Genomic DNA, 19,250 nt, shown 5'->3' with positions numbered 1-19,250 from the left:
TTGCTTTTTTTAAGTTTTGTCTCCTTGAAATATGTTATGGCTTAATCGTGTGACTTGTCCTTTTGTCGGGCTAGGCGTGAGTTTGGAGGATATATTGAAACCAGAGTTGATTGTGCCATTGATTGAGACATTGCCACTGGAACAAGGCTTAGGTTCTTACTTACCTGAGGTATGCAATATTCTGGTGCACCACTTTGCTGTATTATTGATCTCTTATACACTAGCTTTGCTCCATTGTTTAATTCGCTTGAGGTTGCAGGGTCGGTGGTCGCCTGAGGATATACTGGAGTTGCTGCAGAGCCCACCTTTTCGCCAACAAATGGATTCATTTGCTTATGTAAGAATTTGATAACTCTTCTTGTGGAATTTTGATTGTCCGTTTCTTTAATGAGGGTGAAGCTGTTTCTTTCTTTTATCATCCGTACATCCTAAACGTTTGTCTTTCCCTTAATGTTTATTATAGGTACTTCGAACAGGACATACAGATTTGACTCAGTTTGGTATTGACCCAAGTAAATGTAAGGACTCCATATCTTGTAGCTTGCTGTTGTACTCATGCTTGCTGAATGATTTTGTCTTCCCTTTTGTCCCAAAAAATGTTTATACCGTTATAGGGTGAAATTCAAATTGAGCCTTACCTAAGAAGAAAGAACAACTACTTGAAAGATGCATCTTAGCCATTACACTACCATTTGTAAAGAGAATTAGAGGAAGGGGGAAAGATAGTAAGAGTGGCAAATGTTCTATGTTTGTGATAAGAAGTCAAATGAGTTATTGTCGTACGTGGGATGATACCTAGAGGGTCTGATGCTAGCGTTGTTTTCAGTCTTTTGCTTCCGCTTACAGATTTGGGAGCTCGTCAAACGATATTATATGCCATCAAATCTGTACGATGATAATTCATGGATTTGTTACTTATGGTTTTTATTACTTCTTTCTTGCAGACAGGTTCACTGTATTGTCTTTGCTTTAGGCACTTGAGGATTCGGTTGCAAAGACGTCAGAGTCTGAGGAGTCGAGGCAAGACAACACGGATTTAAGATCTGAATCTTGTAATCGTAAGGGTCCCATGGATGAGTCCAAGTAGTGGAGGCCCTTCTTTATACGTTCCTGTTAAATTTATCGTTGTTTTATTCTTAGAGAGGTGAAATCTGTCCTTTTATTCGATTGTCTTATATTTGGAATAGATCTTTGATTGTATTAAAACTGGTTGAAATAGGTACAAAAGTGTAAAAAGGTCCGTTGATTAAAAATTTCATCATTATGAATGTAAAATTTAAGGGAGTGTGTACTCTTTTCTTTAAGAATTCTTAATTGTCGCTCTTAACTCTTTTTTTGTTTGAGAACTTAACACTCAAAAAAAATTATTTTATACTTTGTATCTTTCTTTTTAAATATAGAAAGTTTGGAGTGCAAAATGAGAATTTTAAAGGGCCAATAACAATTGCCTTTTGTTTTGTTGAATTTAATAGCTAAATTTCCCAAACAAATAACTAAATAAAATTTAATGGCTAAAAAAATTGATAAGACAAGACGCACCGATTTTGGGAGGGCTTATTTGTATTTCAACGTGTCTACCAAAACGCACCGTGTTGGTTATCATCGTTTCTTCCCTCCTCCTGAACCGTAAACCCTAACCCCTAACCCCTACCCCCGTCTCAGTCCCTCCTCGCTGCTTGGCGTCTCCATTTTCCTCTCTCTCTCTCTCTCTCTTCTCTATTTGCTGCTGGCTTTCGGCAAGCTCCAGAAACCCCTAATAAGATATAAAGAGAGAGGAATGGGAATATTCGAGCCGTTCAGAGCAATCGGCTACACAACCAGCTCCGTGCCCTTCTCTGTTCAGCGCCTCGGCACCGAAACCTTCGTCACTGTCTCCGTTGGCAAGGCCTTCCAAATTTACAACGTAATTTTTAATTCATTTATTTATTTATTCTTCAAGAATGCCCATTAATTTATGCTTAATATTTTTTAATTTCTATTTGGTTGCAGTGTGCAAAGCTCAGTCTCGTCCTCGTTGGTATGTTTCTATGTTCTTTTGTTTTCAAATTTGAATTTTTAATTTTTATTATTATGAACAATATAATTATTTGAATTACTATCTAAAGTAATGTTCGGAATTGATATTAGTAGTATCAACGAGGAAATGGGACTAAGTTGGCAATACATTTGCCTAAATTCTTCCAAAATATCTTGCTTTCGATCAATCCTGTGCACGAATCTGCATAAAGGGTACCTTGTTTTTTTTATTTTATTTTTATTTTTAAATCAGCTTGGAGTTGTTTAAAAACTTTAGTTTTACTTTCACAAAAGAATGAACAAACCGTTGCGGGTGCAAAGTAACAACACTTTTAATGTTGGAGGAGCAGCATGACGTTATGCTGGCAATATTATTTTTGGTTTTGTTTTTCCAAATGCTTTTGACTGCAATTTTGTAGGCATTTTAGGTTATTTTGTTCATGCATTATAATTATGATAATTTTTTTTATCACCTATGAAAGGTCCACAATTGCCAAAGAAGATTCGAGCTCTTGCTTCCTACCGTGATTATACATTTGCTGCATATGGGAATGAGATAGCCATTTTTAAGCGAGCTCATCAGGTTGGTTGGCAGTTCTTTTCTATAAAATTTTCTTAAAAGGAACGAATGTTGCTTATGTAGTCCCACCTGCCCTTGTCTTGAATCCCAAGATACCTCCACACCCATCCTTTGTTTGTACGTTTCAGAGTTATTGCTTTCTTTCCCTTTGATATTGGTTAACCATCCTAATTTCAAAGCTCTTAATTAGAATCTTATAAATAACCTGCTACAGGGGAGTCATATGCGTCTGTTATCAGAAGTATCTGATGGACTGAACTTCACGTTTAACACGTTATTTAATATTTTAACAGGTAGCAACATGGAGTAGCCATAGTGCCAAGGTCAATTCTTTGCTATTGTTTGGAGAGCATATCCTAAGTGTTGATGTTGAAGGTAATCTGTTTATATGGGCATTCAAGGGAATTGAGGAGAACCTTACTCCGATCGGACATGTTATGTTAGACAACAACTTTAGTCCTAGCTGTATAATGCATCCGGATACCTACCTAAATAAGGTAAATACATTCTCAAAGAAGCTCTATTGCAAATTTCAATGCAAAATAATCATAAAATGTTCAGTCATTAAATTTGATGCAGCTTCATTTTCCTCCCAATTTAAGGTTAAAAGCTATCTATAATCTGTACAGATTATTATTGGGAGTCAGGAAGGTTCTCTTCAACTTTGGAACATCAGTACAAAGAAAAAACTCTATGAGTTCAAGGGATGGAATTCTTCAATCTGCAGTTGTGTTTCATCTCCTGCACTAGATGTTGTTGCAGTTGGTTGTGCTGATGGAAATATTCATGTTCACAACATTCGTTACGATGAAGAGCTAGTCACATTTTCTCATTCGGCACGAGGTGCTGTGACTGCCTTATCTTTCAGCACAGGTAAGAGTACCAGGCTTGTGGTTTATACTTTACACTTTATGTTAATAGCTGTCTATGAATTATTATTTTACCATGGTGCTGTGGAAGTTGCTGTGTTAGGCTGTGATACTGTAGACATATTTCTTTATTGCTCTTAGTTACCAAAATAGAAAAATAGAAAAGGTATTAGTACTATTCAATCCTGGGCCTCTTTAATCGAAATAGGTTGAACCTAGGACAATATAAATTCTCATGTAAGGCTTAGAAATCTCTATATGGGGTTCTATACTTTAAACACACCCGCTCACGTAGAAAACATAAAGTGGTTGATGTGGAGCATGTTTTGTTGAAGGATTGGACCAAATGGAAATAAGTTGAGATGTCCAAAATCTTATATATTGTTATGCAAGCTTAGATTTTCCATTGTGGGAATTCGCACCACAACCCATCACATGTGGGCAACCGAGCCAAACACACTGAAAAATTAAATTGGGTGACGCGGAGCATGCAAGGCTTCGATGTCATGTTAATGTTAGAGCATCCAACTAAAAACCAATTGCAAATGGGTGGAGAGGCCCATGTCATTATATCTTGTAATGCAAGGCTTGAAATCCTCGATATTTATTCTCTAATCTCCATCAGGTGCATTTTGGAATGAGTATTATTTTTCAGGCTGCTACCGTCTTGCAAATGGTCTATTTTTTATGGGGACATCAATCTTGAGTTGCATTTCCTAGTTAGTTCTCAGTTGTCTTTTTTGAGTTAGGAATTATATGTTTGTCCTACGCAAAAAATAAGAGAAGGGGTTGTGTCTGCTATATTTTGATGATTATCCATGAAGTCAATTACTAATTTATGCTTACAGTTATTTATTCCTCCTTGTTAGATGGGCAGCCTCTTCTAGCATCTGGAGGTTCTTCTGGTATCATAAGCATATGGAATCTTGAAAAAAGAAGGCTTCAATCAGTAATAAGAGATGCCCATGAGGGTTCCATACTATCACTTCACTTTCTTGTGAACGAAACCGTGCTAATGAGTTCATCATCTGACAATTCTATCAAGGTAAGAGCACCTTATTGTCCTTTGTAGGTTTCATTTGCATCTAGTTGTCAAATCTGTAGGGATAACACATGCTATTCCCCTAATCATGTATTATGAGTGGAAATTTATTTGTTAATGCTCCGAAGAAACATACAACCATGATTAATCTAATTTCCTTCTTCATCAAGCAAGCAAAGAAGCCGTTTTATGAGTAGCATGACCGCTTGAACTGTTTCTACTACTTCAGATTTATAAAATAGGTAGATACTAGATAGTAATTAGTAATTACTTAAGTGTGTCTACCAAGTTACTAACATAAGCATATTGGTTGAAAGTTGGACCCCTGTATTTGTTATTACCAGACAAAAGCTTTGTCCTTGCCAAGATAGTATGCTGTCCTCTCTGCCATGGGATCCGATTTGTGCTCACCTTATATCAATCATTAGTTATTTTCTTTTCTCTCTTATCTTGTTTTTCCTTCAAGTTCCACTGAATTGTTTCCATTTTTCATTTAATTGTTACAACTTACAATTGAGACGTTTTGGCTGAGTTACTACTTTGCTAGTTTGAACATTTCAATCAATATTTGAAGAATTTAAGACATTAGAAGGTTTTTATACTATCATTATTGTATGACCTTGGTTTACTTAGAAAGAGCTCGTGTTTTTCCGTGCAGATGTGGATTTTTGACACAACTGATGGAGATCCTCGACTTTTACGATTCAGAAGTGGTCATAGTGCTCCTCCACGATGCATAAGGTATATTGGTCGTGACATTAATTTTAAGTGAATTTTAAAATCTGCCAGTGTTGTTGTTGCCATAGATTTGGTGCTATAGGATTCACGTATTTCTGCCCATTGATTTTACAATCTTTGGCTTCCATCTATGTTATCTTGTGGTGCTTACATGTGTGAAGCAAAATCCAGTTTTCTATTTCTTTGTCTGTTGCTCCTTATCATGCAGCATTTCTACACGTCAAGTTAAGGACTTGATTTTTAGTTTAAATTGTGCGATAAATCATTTGTAAAGGCTTTGGGTTTTCCATGATGCTCAATCCATTGCTTTATTTTGAGGGTATTGGTTGCATTTCAACCTTCTTTATTAACCATGCTTGAGTTTTAGGTTTTATGCGAATGGGAGACACATTCTATCGGCTGGTCAGGACCGTGCATTTCGCCTTTTCTCTGTAATGCAGGTTCGGACTCAGTCAGCATTGTAGTCTGAATGTTGCTTGTGTTTTTTAACCATCATTTTTATTTTTGTAGCTTATAATTCTATTCATTGTTTTATTTAGTTACATGTTGTTATTAGGATCAGCAAAGTAGAGAGCTTTCTCAGCGTCACATATCCAAACGAGCAAAGAAACTGAAGATGAAGGTATGACTTGGAAGTACAATATCTTTTATCCTTATTTGCAGTACTTAGTATAACTCAACTGAGTTGGTATTATTGATTTATAATTTTTTCTTTAATTGAATTTCGCACGACTCTCAGTTCTTAGACAGATCATGATGCATGCACTAAACAATTATGAAAGCATATAAATTAGTTGAAGATTTGTCTGTGTTTTTTTTTTTTTTTGCTTGTAACACAGAACATTCAATTTATAGTGTTATTGATTGATAATTTTAAATTATGGATTTCAGCAAGGATAGTTGTGTTTTTTGTTTTTCCTTGTACTTTTTTTCTTAAGAAATTTTTTTTGCTGACCATGAAAACATTTAAAAGTGAACTTCATATGATGTATACACTACAATACATGAACTCAGATGTTCAAGTTCATGTATGATGTGGGCATGCATACAAATGTCTCAATTTTTGTTTGTTTGCTCTTATGTATTTTCAAGAATCTGTTCACATATTTGAGTGTCTGGCACCCGTACCATTATCAGTGTCTTGTTCTGTTAACATTATTATGCTTGGGTGAAATCATCCGCCAGTGTCCATGTGATGCTTTATGTCGCATTTCACTAGTTCAGTGAGGTTCATCCATGGATAATGATTTAGGTGGCTAGGTCCTAGGATCAGGCCACGACTGATTTTCTGTGTTTATATTTAAGTCACCATGATGGGTGATCTGAGATGTGTTACCATTTGAATGATTTCATAAAGGACATGTTGCAGTGTGGATAGCAATGAAAAGAATGCCTGATCATTTTTCAATTTAAAAATGTTCAAAACTAAAATGTTCAAAACCAGAAAATGTCTTAGATGAATCCATAAATTGGTCACACTACATCTTCATCCTCCCTGGTAAGTGGTAATTAGTGCCTTTTTATAGTCTTTGTTACTTGGACCAGGGGAATTGGTGCTGGATGTGAGTTGTTCTGTTTCCCCTCTCTCCGTTTCCAAATGTTTTGCATCCTTTTGATGTCTGTCATGCTTTTCATGATACTCTGGGGGTGAAGTAATGTGTAAATGTTTTATTGGCCTCAGGATATATACTGTACATAAAGCTTGTTTATTTCCTGTTACTCCCCCCCTGCAGCTATACATTATTGTATCAAGTAGTTAAGTAAGACCATGTACCATGGCTTAGACATTTATACCCATTTCCCTTGATGTTCGATGAAACGTATTATCTTGTGAATCATAAATTGACAAATCTATTTGAGTTCGCTGATAGTTTAACTTTGTAATTTCTGTTTTCTTTACCTTTTAGGAAGAAGAGATAAAACTGAAGCCTGTCATCTCTTTTGACTGCGGTGAGGTCTTTCTCTCCCTGTAACTTTGTGTATTTGTTTTCATTTAAACTTTATTAACTCTTTTACGACAAAATTTTTTATTAGCTTCTTACTGAGATACTATATAAATTCTAAAAAGTTCTATAGGTTACAATTTGCGATCTTATATTCCAATGATATTACCAGTGAAAATAATTTTTGAATTAAAATAAATTTCAAATTTGTTTTGGTCTCTTCTTGAAAGAAATTACTGCTTATGCTTGAAATTTAAATATCGATACCATAGATTTAGTGTAGTTGAAGTAATTAAGACTGTTGTTAATTCCTATAATCCTATTCAATTTGAGAAACCTGTAATGTTTTTAAATTATCTGATTTTCTTTATGCAACAAATATCTTCAGCTGAAATAAGAGAGCAAGATTGGTGCAATGTGGTTACATGCCATATGGATACTGCAGAGGCATATGTATGGAGACTTCAAAACTTTGTTCTTGGTGAGCATATTCTGAAGCCAAGACCAGAAAACCCCACACCAGTGAAGGTTAGAATCTGCTTGAATATAGCTCATTTTTTGTAACTTCCATTTTCCAAGTTTGAACAATCAAATTTGAAATTACTCTCTTTGGATTCATATGGTTCCCAATGAATCGGTTATAATGACTATGCTCAGTGCAATCTTAAAGACTTGTTAAACCACTTCCATACTGAACCATCTTTTTAAAACAATCTACAATATTAATGAATAGTTTTCTTTTGTTGGTAATAGGCTTGTGCCATCAGTGCATGTGGCAATTTTGCTGTACTAGGGACAGCAGATGGTTGGGTTGAGCGGTTCAACCTCCAATCAGGAATCAGTCGAGGTAGTTACTTGGACACGTCAGAAAGAAGAAGCTTTGCCCATGATGGGGAAGTGGTTGGAATTGCTTGTGATTCAACAAATACTCTAATGATAAGTGCAGGATATCATGGAGACATAAAGGTCAGTTTTATTTCTTATTTCAAAAAATTATGCTCAACCTTTATGTCAGAGGTGCCGGTAGGCAGGCTCATATAATAGAATACGAGGTCTGTGGTGCTGAAGGGCAGGATTTAAATTGATTTTTGAGAGTGATTGTGGTCAGGCTGGCCTAAACCTTGTTTTCTAAAAGATATTACAGTTTTGCACGAAGATGCATTTTGCCCTTACAGCAAAGTAAAGAAATTTGCTCCATTTCAACTAAGCTTCCCAAGTTAAAGGAAGAAAGCAAAATGGCTAAGTTTAGTTGGATGTTTCATGCCTCACTCGTCTTGACCTGCAGGTTTGGAATTTCAAGGGGCGTGATGTAAAATCTAGATGGGAAGTTGGGTGCTCTGTTGTCAAGATTGTATACAATCGTTTGAATGGTAACTTGTGTCTGATATATTTTTGTCATTTAGATTTACTTGACTTGGTTTTTTGCCATCATAAATGCCTTGGATAATATTGTGATAAAATAACTTTCAGGTCTTTTGGCTGTTGTGGCTGATGACTTAATCATCCGTTTGTTTGATGTTGTGGCATCAAGAATGGTTCGTAAATTTGAAGGCCATACAGATCGTGTTACAGACATGTGTTTTAGTGAGGATGGGAAATGGCTTTTGTCATCAAGTATGGATGGAAGTCTTCGAGTCTGGGATGTTATTTTAGCAAGACAAATAGATGCGTTGCATGTTGACGTGTCTATAACAGCATTGTCTCTGTCACCGAATATGGATGTTCTAGCGACTGCTCATGTTGACCAAAATGGGGTCTATCTTTGGTAAGTCTTCAATTCTATTGACTTCCAAATTGCTATTGAGTTTTTATTGAGTTCTTAAATGTGATTGTGATGCATATAGAATGGACGTTTCTTTTTCAAAGAAAAAACTAATTTGATCAGGAATACAGTAACAGGAGAGACCTACTAAATAAATGATGCAGAACATAAATAAGAAAACAGCGTTAATGATTACAGCTCAGTAACTCAGCCTATGGCTTTCTTCCAATCCAATATCGCCTAAACGTTTCTCTCTCCAACCCTACCCTTTATAACCTTTGAAGACCCTCGTATACCTTTCCATCCAGATTACCCAGGTGAGAGCCAAAACACTGCAACCTCATAGAACCTTAGCCCTTGTCACCTCCACCAAATGCATCATGATGTAGCGTAGAATCAGTGGAACGTTAGAATGTAAGTTATCTTAAATTTTTAAAGTGAATGGTTCAGCATGCAATAGATCGTTTGATATTGTAATATTGCTTTTTTCATTTCCTTATTTTTTACCTGAAATTAAACCTGACAATTTGAACAGGGTAAATCAATCGATGTTTTGTGGAGCTTCAAAAGTTGATTCTTATGCAAGTGGAAAGGAAGTTAGGAGTGTTAAGTTGCCATCTATCTCTTCAACAAAAGGTTCTCAAGACGACGACTCTGACGAGCCTATTGTGGACCATCCGCAGTCTAAGGATGCTCCTGCTTTTACAACTCTTGACCTGCAAATTCCGGATCTTGTTACTCTCTCGTTATTGCCTAAAAGCCAGTGGCAAAGCTTAATCAATTTAGACACTATAAAGGTACTTTCTACTGCTGATTATTGTTTAGATTCCACACGTTTGACCTTATTTGGAAATATTATATTTACATTTGTATCTGTTTTCCTGCACATTTTGTTGGTGACTGATCAGTAATTATGTTGCGTCTCTGCTATGCTCAGGAACGAAATAAACCAATTGAACCGCCAAAAAAACCTGAAAGGGCTCCTTTCTTTTTGCCTTCAATTCCCTCCTTTTCAGGAGAAATATTATTTAAGCCCACTGGATCAGAAAATGAGGAGGCCAAAGGTGATAACGTAGAAGACACTAGAATAAAATCTGGTCTGGGACCATCACAATTCTTGCAACATCTTCAGTCGTCAGCAGAAATGAAGAATTGTAAATATTTTAATCTCTTATTACAGTAATATCCCGTTTATGTTTCTGTTGAAACGTTGCCTTTTTTATCGTCATAACATCTATGCAGGAAATAATGGTCTTGAATTGTGTTTTTGGTTGCAGTTTCAGCATTTACTGACTATATCAAAAGTTTGTCTCCATCGACTCTGGATATGGAACTCCAAATGCTTCAGATTGTTGATGATGAGGAGGAAGAACATGAAAGCCGGCCAGAGTTGCTTTCAATCGAACTGCTTCTTGATTATTTTATACATGAGACTTCATGTAGAAACAATTTTGACTTTGTACAAGCTGTAATCAAGGTGTTTCTCAAGGTATAGATTTCTCCTTTTTGCCTTTATCCTAGTAGTAGTGTTGTCATAAGGCTTTTTACTGGTTTGGTATTGCTGTGCTTTGAAAAAAAGCTGCTGTGAGAATAAGCGGCTGTGCTGTGAGAATAAGCGGCTGTGAAATAAATCAGCAGAGTGTTTGGTAAACTTTTTTGTAAAAGTGCTTTTGGAAAAAAAAAACAGTCTGATAGTGAGTCTTTTCATTAAAGGAGTACTGTAGTTATGTGTGCTTTGAAAAAAAACCAGTTTTCCAAAGCTACAAATGGCAGCTTCAGCTTTTTCCTTTGATTTCAACTTATTCTCACAGCAGCTTCTAAAATAAGCCCTTTTTTTTTAGTTTACCAAACACTAAAAACACTCCCAGCTTTTTTTCATAGGAGCTTTTTTTAAAATCACCTCAACCCCAAACTGGGACTATTGCGAGTTCCAGTTGGTGCTCAAAGACCCTCTAACTTCAATTTTAACCTCTTTCTTCATTTCCCTTATCAACAGATCCATGGCGAAACAATTCGGTGCCAATCAAGACTGCAGGACAAGGCCCGGGAGTTCCTAGATATTCAATGCAAAACATGGCAAAGAGTAGAAAAACTGTTTCAAAGTACAAGTTGTGTGGTCGCTTTTCTTAGCAATTCACGGTTTTGAGTGGCCTGAAATTTTTTCTGTGTATTTCTGATTATCTAGATGTCCACCCCCAATTTTGTATTATCGTTTGTTCTCGGTTCCATGTAATCGATATTATTTCCGTCGAGACTTGGTTTCAGTGAAATTCGCCGATGTTTAACGAAACGCTGTAGATCATCTGTAAAATTCTGTTGATTTTTGGTCTTTTGATAGGATGGATCAAAAGAAAAATCAGGAGACGTAAATTAAGAAGAGTGCGGGTGAGCGGAAATCTTTCTCAATGTACCTGTCGTGGCAAATCTCCCTTCTCCATGTGTGTATTAATCAATCAACAGCCTAATCAGTCAAATGTTGCCCCTCCTGTACTCACAGTGTGACGACCTATTAACACCAAAATGTTGCTATGTTATAACCGAAAGTGCGTAAGATTGATGAACATGATCAAGACATTTGTAAAAACTTTCAAAAATGTTGCTAGTTGTATTTTTTTTTTACTTGTAAATATATTGCTATATATAGCCAAATATTAGCCTCTAATTTCAAAAATGTCAGTTTTTATAAAAACTTTCAAATATATCTAAAATATCACTTAAATAGACACAAATACCCTTAATTCATACATATAACTAGTTGTTTATCAAAAGATTCTTGTGCGATAATCAAGTGGTGCTTTCACTAATTTTTCTAATATGCACCCGAAGAATTCATATTTCGTAAACCTTAAAATATGTTTTTTGTACTTTCTAAGAACACAACAAATCTCTCGATTCATTACCACAGTCAATGACAACCTTCAAAACAGAATTCGGACATGGACAACACCCTTAATGCAAAGGTGGAAAATTAAATATGAAGCACATATAATCCATAGGAAATTTGAGATAAATAATGTTTCAAAAATTGATAGTTCATTCTTCCATAAATATTCAATCGAAGGAAGAAACTACAAAAGCAAAGAGAAAACGTAGACGAGGAAAAGTGCAAAAAAAATTAACCATCTACACTCATCTTCGTTTAGGGGTGCACAATTCTTCACCAACAGTCGATGCCTTCACTAGGTCTCCTTCAATTTTAAGGTTTAGATGTGAGAACTCTTCGGGCTGGTTTGGTATTGATGTGCTTTGAAAAAAAACTGCTATGAGAATAAGCGGTTGTGCTGTGAGAATAAGCGGCTGTAAAAAAAATCAACAGAGTGTTTGGTAACCTTTTTTGTAAAAGTGCTTTTGAAAAAAAAAAAGCAGTCTGATAGTGGGTCTTTTCATTAAAGGAGCACTGTAGCTCCGTGTGCTTTGAAAAAAAACCAGTTTTCCAAAGCTACAAATAGCAACTTTAGCTTTTTCCTTTGATTTCAGCTTATTCTCACAGCAGCTTCCAAAATAAGCCCTTTTTTTCAGTTTACCAAACACCTAAAACCCTCACAGCTTTTTTTCATGGGTGCTTTTTTTTTAAGCACCTCACTCCCAAACCACCCCTTCATCTAATAGGGTTTTAGTTTTTTAATTTATTAGGTTTAAAGCTTAAGCGTATTTGTGTCGATTTAAGTGATATTTTAAATATATTTGAAAGTTTTTATAAAAACTAACATTTTTGAAATGAGAGGCTAATATTTGGCTATATTTGATAAATACTCTATAATATGGTGGCCTCACTCTTCCATTAACATAGGTTTGTTTGAAAGTGATTTTAGAATAACTAAAAGTGCTTTTAGACCACCAAAAGCGCTTTGATAGAAAAATTTGAAAGTGTTTTCTAGAGGAATCACATGTTGTATGCTTCCTTCAGAAGCACTTGCATTTTTCTTAAAAATTTTGAGGCGCTCCAAGTAGAAGCCTTTTTTTTTTAGAATAAATGCTTTTTAAATAAGCATTTCCAAAACGGGTCATAACTCCATTTAACTATCGGTGATATTGAGAGTATGAATCCCAAACTATAAAAAGAAGAGACCATGCATGTACTTGAAGTAGTTGAGCTCCTCATATTACAAATTAGTGAAACCTCAACTTTCTTCATCCTCATTCTCATCTTCCATTTATATTTTCTTTTCCATGAATTCTATTGAGGTCGGATCCTGAAAATCATAGATGCTCTATGCAAATAAACTTATGGCTTTTTCGCCAAAATAATTCCTAAATTAACAGAAGTCCTAACTTTTGTCCCTAACAATGAAATTGATAAAAGTGGTATTGAGTTTGTCTACTGAAAATCATGTTAGTCATCCTGTGAAAATTCTGTCAACTTCGTTAAGTGAGGGGGTTGGTTTGATAAAAATACGGGTAAAAAGGTGGTTTATGTGGTCGTTCAGGTGACAATCTAACATGAAATGATTGGTTTGACAAGAATACCCATATAAAGGTGGTCATGTGGTCGTTCACGTGACAGTTTAACGAGGATATTGACAAATTTTCACGAAATGACCAAAATGATTTATAGTGAACAAACTCAAGGACCACTTTTATCTATTATAAAAATAAACCTAAACTTATAATACTATTCAAACTTTCCCATACATCAACAACCCATGGGGCCATGTGTCACATCCCGGCCCGGGGCAGACCACTTTTTGGGCCCGTTCCACCACCGTAGCACGATATTGTCCGCTTTGGGCTTACCATTCCCTCACGGTTTTATTTTTGGGAACTCACGAGCAACTTCCCAGTGGGTCACCCATTCTGGGAGTACTCTAGCCTCCTTCTCGCTTAACTTCGGAGTTCCTACGGAACCCGAAGCCAATGAGCTCCCAAAAGGCCTCATGCTAGGTAGGGATAGGAATATACATTTAAGGGTCACTCTCCTGGGCAATGTGGGATGTTACAATCCACCCCCCTTAAGGGCCCAATGTCCTTATCAGCACACTTCCGCCCAGGGATTGGCTCTGATACCATTTGTCACATCCCGGCCCAGGGCGGACCACTTCTTGGGCCCGTTCCACCACCGTAGCACGATATTGTCCGCTTTGGGCTTACCATTCTCTCACGGTTTTGTTTTTGGGAACTCACGAGCAACTTCCCAGTGGGTTAACCATTTTGGGAGTGCTCTGGCCTCCTTCTCGCTTAACTTCGGAGTTCCTACGGAACCCGAAGCCAGTGAGCTCCCAAAAGACCTCATGCTAGGTAGGAATGGGAATATACATTTAAGGATCACTCTTCTGGGCGATGTGGGATGTTGGCCAACATGCCCTCCTTCGGAACGGGGTGTGTCACCATGACACTGGGAACAGTCAACAATGTCACTCTATATTCCTATACATCACATGACAACTAATAAACTATTCAAACTTTTATGACAAACCCCTCACTACCTTGGGATCTTAAGCAGGAAACCTTTAACAATTCTGCAAATGGTGATTAAAAATTTGGGAACTTTAACAAAAAGTTCTCGGTATTGTTCATTTTAACGAAAAATCACATTTTTATACTAAAAAATCAATCCTGATACTATTCACTTTACCCTTTATTTTGTCCTTATCGTTAAAACTCAAAGTTTTCAAGCCCTTTTTATTAGTTTTCCATTAAAATTTTCTTTAAGCCACACTAAGTAGCATGTGAGTCATAAGTTAACCGCCCTCAAAACAACTTGAACTTTTTTTATAAAATATAGTATTATTTTATTTCAATTTCATACAACCGTTAAAAAAATATGTTAAGTTAACCGTTAAGTGATGACATGGCAAATATAGGATCCTCATTTGTGCTAACGTGGCTGCCACATTTGTGACACGTGGCTAAACACTTAATAAAAATTTTAAAATATTAAAATAATTAATTAAAGGAAAAAAAACAGAAACCCTCTCTTCATCTTCCCTACCTGAGCCACCCCTCCATCTTTTCCACGGCTCCACTCTTTTCCCCCTTCACTTTTGCACCTTTCTCTAACCATAAATCCCCTTCATCTTCCTTCTCCTATCACCAATCCTTTGCCCCAAAATTTTCCCACCCCAGGTCGCAGGGCGATCCACCCTATTCCCCCATCACTTGTGCATCTTTCTCTAATCATAAGTCCCCTTATTCATCTTCCTTCTACCCTCACCAACATTTAGACCCAAATCTTTCCCACCGCAAGTCGCACATTGCAGCTACCGCTTGCCTATCACAAAGGAATTGCATGAGGTGGGTCCGATTTCAGGTAGCAGCGATGGTAGGACGTGACTCGGTGGAGCAGATCTGGCTCGACTTGGTGTCAATGCTAGAAGTCCTAATTCGAGGAGGCTCGATGTCATTATAATCGAACATGAGCTTGGTGGGTGGATAAGGGTGGTCAAAATAGAAGGTTGAATCGCTGGAAAACCAGACGGCGGCAGAGGATAAGGAGAGTTGGTGTTTTGATGAGGAAGATAGGTTTTTGGGTTTGAGAAGGAGTTTAGAATTAATGGGGGAAGGGAGTGGGCTCGGGTGGGGAAGACGAAGGGGATTTTTGGTTTTTTTTTTTTTTTTTACTTGCTTTAATTAATTATTTTAAAATTTTAAAATTTTTATTAAGTGTTTAGCCACGTGGCACAAATGTGGTAGCCACGCGAGTACAAATGGCGACCCCATATTTTGCCACGTCATCACTTAATGGTTAATTTAATATATTTTTTAACGGTTGTATGAAATTGAAATAAAATAATACTAAATGTATGAGATTGAAATGTTTTAAAGATGTTGTATGAGGTTGTAATTGCACTGAAACCTGAGGGGGTAAAATGTAATTTACCCTTATACTAATGGATGAGATAATAAATTAGTTAAGAACTTGCCATTTTCCAAATTCGAATTCAATATTTGTTACATATAAGTGAAGAGTACTAAGTGGCAGCCCTCATAATGCCTCAAATGACATCATTGTGTCGTCTCATATCAATGTACAATCAACGTTTAAGTAATACTCAAATTCCATGTCATTTATTTTACAAATTTAATTTCTCTTGAGTTCATCCATAAATATTCATCTAAAATTGTTTTTTTTTTTTAAGAAAACTGTTGCAGTCTTATTAGATTAGGAATGTGATTGTGTAAATCCTAGTATATCTTGGAATATCTCTTATATTCCTATTAGGAGTTGATTACCTATTAAATGTTGTAATCCTAAAGAGAAAGGTTTTTACCTATCCTACTACTATAAATAAAGGCACAATGGGGTGGAATAGAACACACTCACAATTACACTTCTCTCTCATTCTCTCCACCTATTGCCGCACCCCTCTCTCTATGGCCTCCATAGTTGTTCAGTAAATTATGCCTACAACACGTTATCGCACGCTCTTAACGTTGTTCTAAAGAAAGCTTGATTTTCAATCGGGGGAGTATTACGTTTTAATAATTCTTTTTATGATTAATTTATTATTTTGAATTGATCTACATGCTATTGATTCAATTTAATTTTTTTATGTCGAACGTGATACAACGCATTGGAGATACAATTCCGGCTTTCGAGAATGATCTTCTACAAATTCAAAGGCTTTTATTGTTTTCTGCCCATCAGGTACGCTTAAAATAAAGTAAGATATTTGAATCGATCATGAAGCATGAAAACATTCCCCATGATGTATGAACCCCCTATGTTTATATTTTCCTTCCGATATATATATTGTATATGTTCATATATTTGTCAATATATATATATATATATATATATTTGTTTCATGCACTATGTAATTATATTTGCTATGTGGAATTTGTGAGTCAAATTATATAAAATAAATTAGAAGAAATTTAGGGTTTTCAAACCCTAATTCTGTCGAAAAATATGGGTACTTGCGGCACCACCACCGCGGACACCTTGGACCCCTCAGGCAGTAGCCCTAGGGCTTTGATTCGCCAATCCAAACTACTAGGCCTTTCGGCCTATCTCTGTTTATAGGACTTGCAGTCTTTAAGCGCAAAACCAGCAGATTTTGGCCCATTGTCCCCGTGTACCTTGGCCCGTGAACTAACTGGGCTTCGCCCCAATCTCAACTTGCTTGCCAGCAGCTTTGGTTGTTGGGCTTAAGTTGCCTCGCACCCAACCCGCAGGCTAGCATTTCGCTGGGTCTGATCCGTGCCCCTTCTTTAGCCCAAAGAGCTAGTTGCTGCTGCTGCTGGGCTCCATGCTCTCGGCCCATGGCCTAAAGACCATTCCGTGGGCTACTTTTGCAGCCATACCCAACTCGAGCCCCTCCTTTGGCTCACGGCACCCAGCCCTATCTTTTAGGCTATGGTATTTTCGACCCAATGCTATTATTTAGCATTTTAAATAATTTTAACCCGAATGTTATTATTATTTTTGCTTCTACGATCGACTCCGAATGGTCTCGATCTATTAAATTAATTAAAAGTGACCTGCAGTCCATTAATCTGATAATGAATCCAAAATTATTGACCTGAAGATCACTTTTGGACATTAACGATTCAATAATTTATTTTTATACTTTGAACCATTGACATACTTTCGTAGTCCCGAAGCACTCACACTTGAGTTCCTGAAGAAACTCAAATCCACTACACTTAGTTGTATATTGTATTATGTGTTCTTGCAGGAACCTCTCTTTTATGAATTAAACGTTCATAAACTAAATTGAACCTATAGTTTCAAATTTAGTGCCTTTGAAACCCAAAGTTTTCATAAAACAATATACCCATGAAAACCCGATGTTTTTCATGAAAACGATGGCTTAGAACTCGAATGTTCTAACTTTGATGCTTATGGATGATTCATTCCTATAGCACTAATCACAATATTGTTCCCTCCAATTCAGTGGATTATCGAACCGTCACAAGTTTGATTTTCTTGATTTGGACGTTTTCTAATAAAAACCACTTTATGTGGGGTACAAGACGTGAATCTCCATTTGACTATCAAGAAGCTAAGACACCATTAAAGCTAACAATGGCATGGAAGAGCTGAATAAGCCTCCGCCATGATCTTCACTCGAAGACTTATGCCCGAAGCATTACAAATGGAAGTACCTCTCAAACGCGGATTTCATGGCTCTTTGGCTTGCTCCTACAGACTGTCTAATCATGAAAAACATTGCCTGAAGCACACTATGATTACGTCCATGAATGAGTACGATTCTGAAGTTTATAAATTCGATCGAATTTTGACTGGAGAATACTTTTCTCATCCTTCCTTATTTCTAACTTGCCCTTGAAGTAGCAATGTAGATAGCAGAAATTTATCAAATTCTCAGATCTGATTACTACCACAAACGTGAGAGAAATGTATGGACCCAGTTCGGCTGGAGTCTATCGAATTGCTCGACCTAGTTCGGTCAAAACCTATCGAATGGTGATGCACTGCTTCGATAAGGAGACACCGAATGGCATATTCTCTCACAATCCAATTTCGAGTTTGTTTTTACAACATATGGTAGAATCAGGGCCTGCCAAGGTATGGCATCATGCCCAAAGCATGATCCTTGGTACCTACGACCTAAAACTTCAAGAATAAAGGAAAATATTCCCAAACCTCAACCTTGCAGAATCTACTTCTGTCTCGATGGAATAGATCATTGGTTATGCACATGTTTGTGCCCCTACCAATGTTGTTAAGGAGTACCATTCTAATAGTCAATATGTGAGACTAATTTTGCTTCACCAAACATCGTTGGAAAAGCAGAATTTTAACATGGATGACCTTGTTGGCCGAATCCCCTTAGTAAACTATTTACTTTGTGAACATTTTTCCATATTCTTGGATTCAAGTTTGGTGTATGTTTTACTTATGGAAGAATATGAGTTAATTGAATCATGTTTCTTAATACATGTGACCGATTCAATTAAATACGTGATTAGGTAAGAATGTGGGAAAGTTAGTTGTCTGGATGAATGCGTACTACGCACACTAACTTTACACCTAAATCACATCTCTAACAACGACTTCAGGTCTATCCAACCTGATTAAGAGCATTGGCACGCTCCTCGTTGTATGAATGATACTGAATCACCATTTAAGGGACCTTAAATTCTCCTTGACGTTGAGTTTTTAAGGATATTCGAGATGACAATGATCATAAATGAAACCACTGAAGAAAATAAAGTGAAATATCTTTGCACCACCTCCACAAATGAGCCTGAAGCTTTCATTTGGGGCCAATGGGTTGTCTCCAAACTGGGGCACATGACACATATGGCCGGCCTGGAGCCGGGTGATTGAGCAGTTTACTTGTTTTGGTACGACCTTTTGGGACACTTAGGTCGAACAATGATGCTACAACGC

At 36.7% G+C, this 19,250-nt stretch overlaps 2 protein-coding genes across 2 annotated transcripts in view; both read left to right on the top strand.

Moving 5' to 3' along the window:
* The window catches only part of LOC126595362 (26S proteasome regulatory subunit RPN13-like), a 9,136-nt gene extending 8,163 nt beyond the window's left edge, over positions 1 to 973 (top strand). The window contains exons 8-11 of the mRNA XM_050261681.1: positions 75 to 169; positions 260 to 337; positions 464 to 518; positions 945 to 973. Coding sequence (XP_050117638.1) covers positions 75 to 169; positions 260 to 337; positions 464 to 518; positions 945 to 973 — 257 coding nt within the window. The remainder of the gene's footprint in view (positions 1 to 74; positions 170 to 259; positions 338 to 463; positions 519 to 944) is intronic.
* Positions 974 to 1,616: 643 nt separating this feature from the next.
* On the top strand, positions 1,617 to 11,356 carry LOC126595144 (U3 small nucleolar RNA-associated protein 21 homolog). Its single transcript, XM_050261522.1, has 18 exons — positions 1,617 to 1,903; positions 1,990 to 2,017; positions 2,499 to 2,599; positions 2,890 to 3,093; positions 3,226 to 3,469; positions 4,335 to 4,510; positions 5,166 to 5,248; positions 5,613 to 5,685; positions 5,802 to 5,867; positions 7,153 to 7,195; positions 7,577 to 7,716; positions 7,942 to 8,154; positions 8,474 to 8,558; positions 8,659 to 8,953; positions 9,486 to 9,747; positions 9,888 to 10,104; positions 10,228 to 10,439; positions 10,947 to 11,356. The coding sequence occupies exons 1-18, from the start codon at positions 1,778 to 1,780 to the stop codon at positions 11,094 to 11,096; spliced, it is 2,718 nt and encodes a 905-aa protein (XP_050117479.1). The 5' UTR covers positions 1,617 to 1,777; the 3' UTR covers positions 11,097 to 11,356.
* Positions 11,357 to 19,250: the final 7,894 nt, after the last annotated feature.

The sequence above is a fragment of the Malus sylvestris genome, chromosome 13, assembly GCF_916048215.2.
Source record: "Malus sylvestris chromosome 13, drMalSylv7.2, whole genome shotgun sequence".
NCBI lineage: Eukaryota > Viridiplantae > Streptophyta > Magnoliopsida > Rosales > Rosaceae > Malus > Malus sylvestris.
Note: the sequence above shows the minus strand (reverse complement) of the source record. Positions and strands in the feature narration are given on the sequence as shown.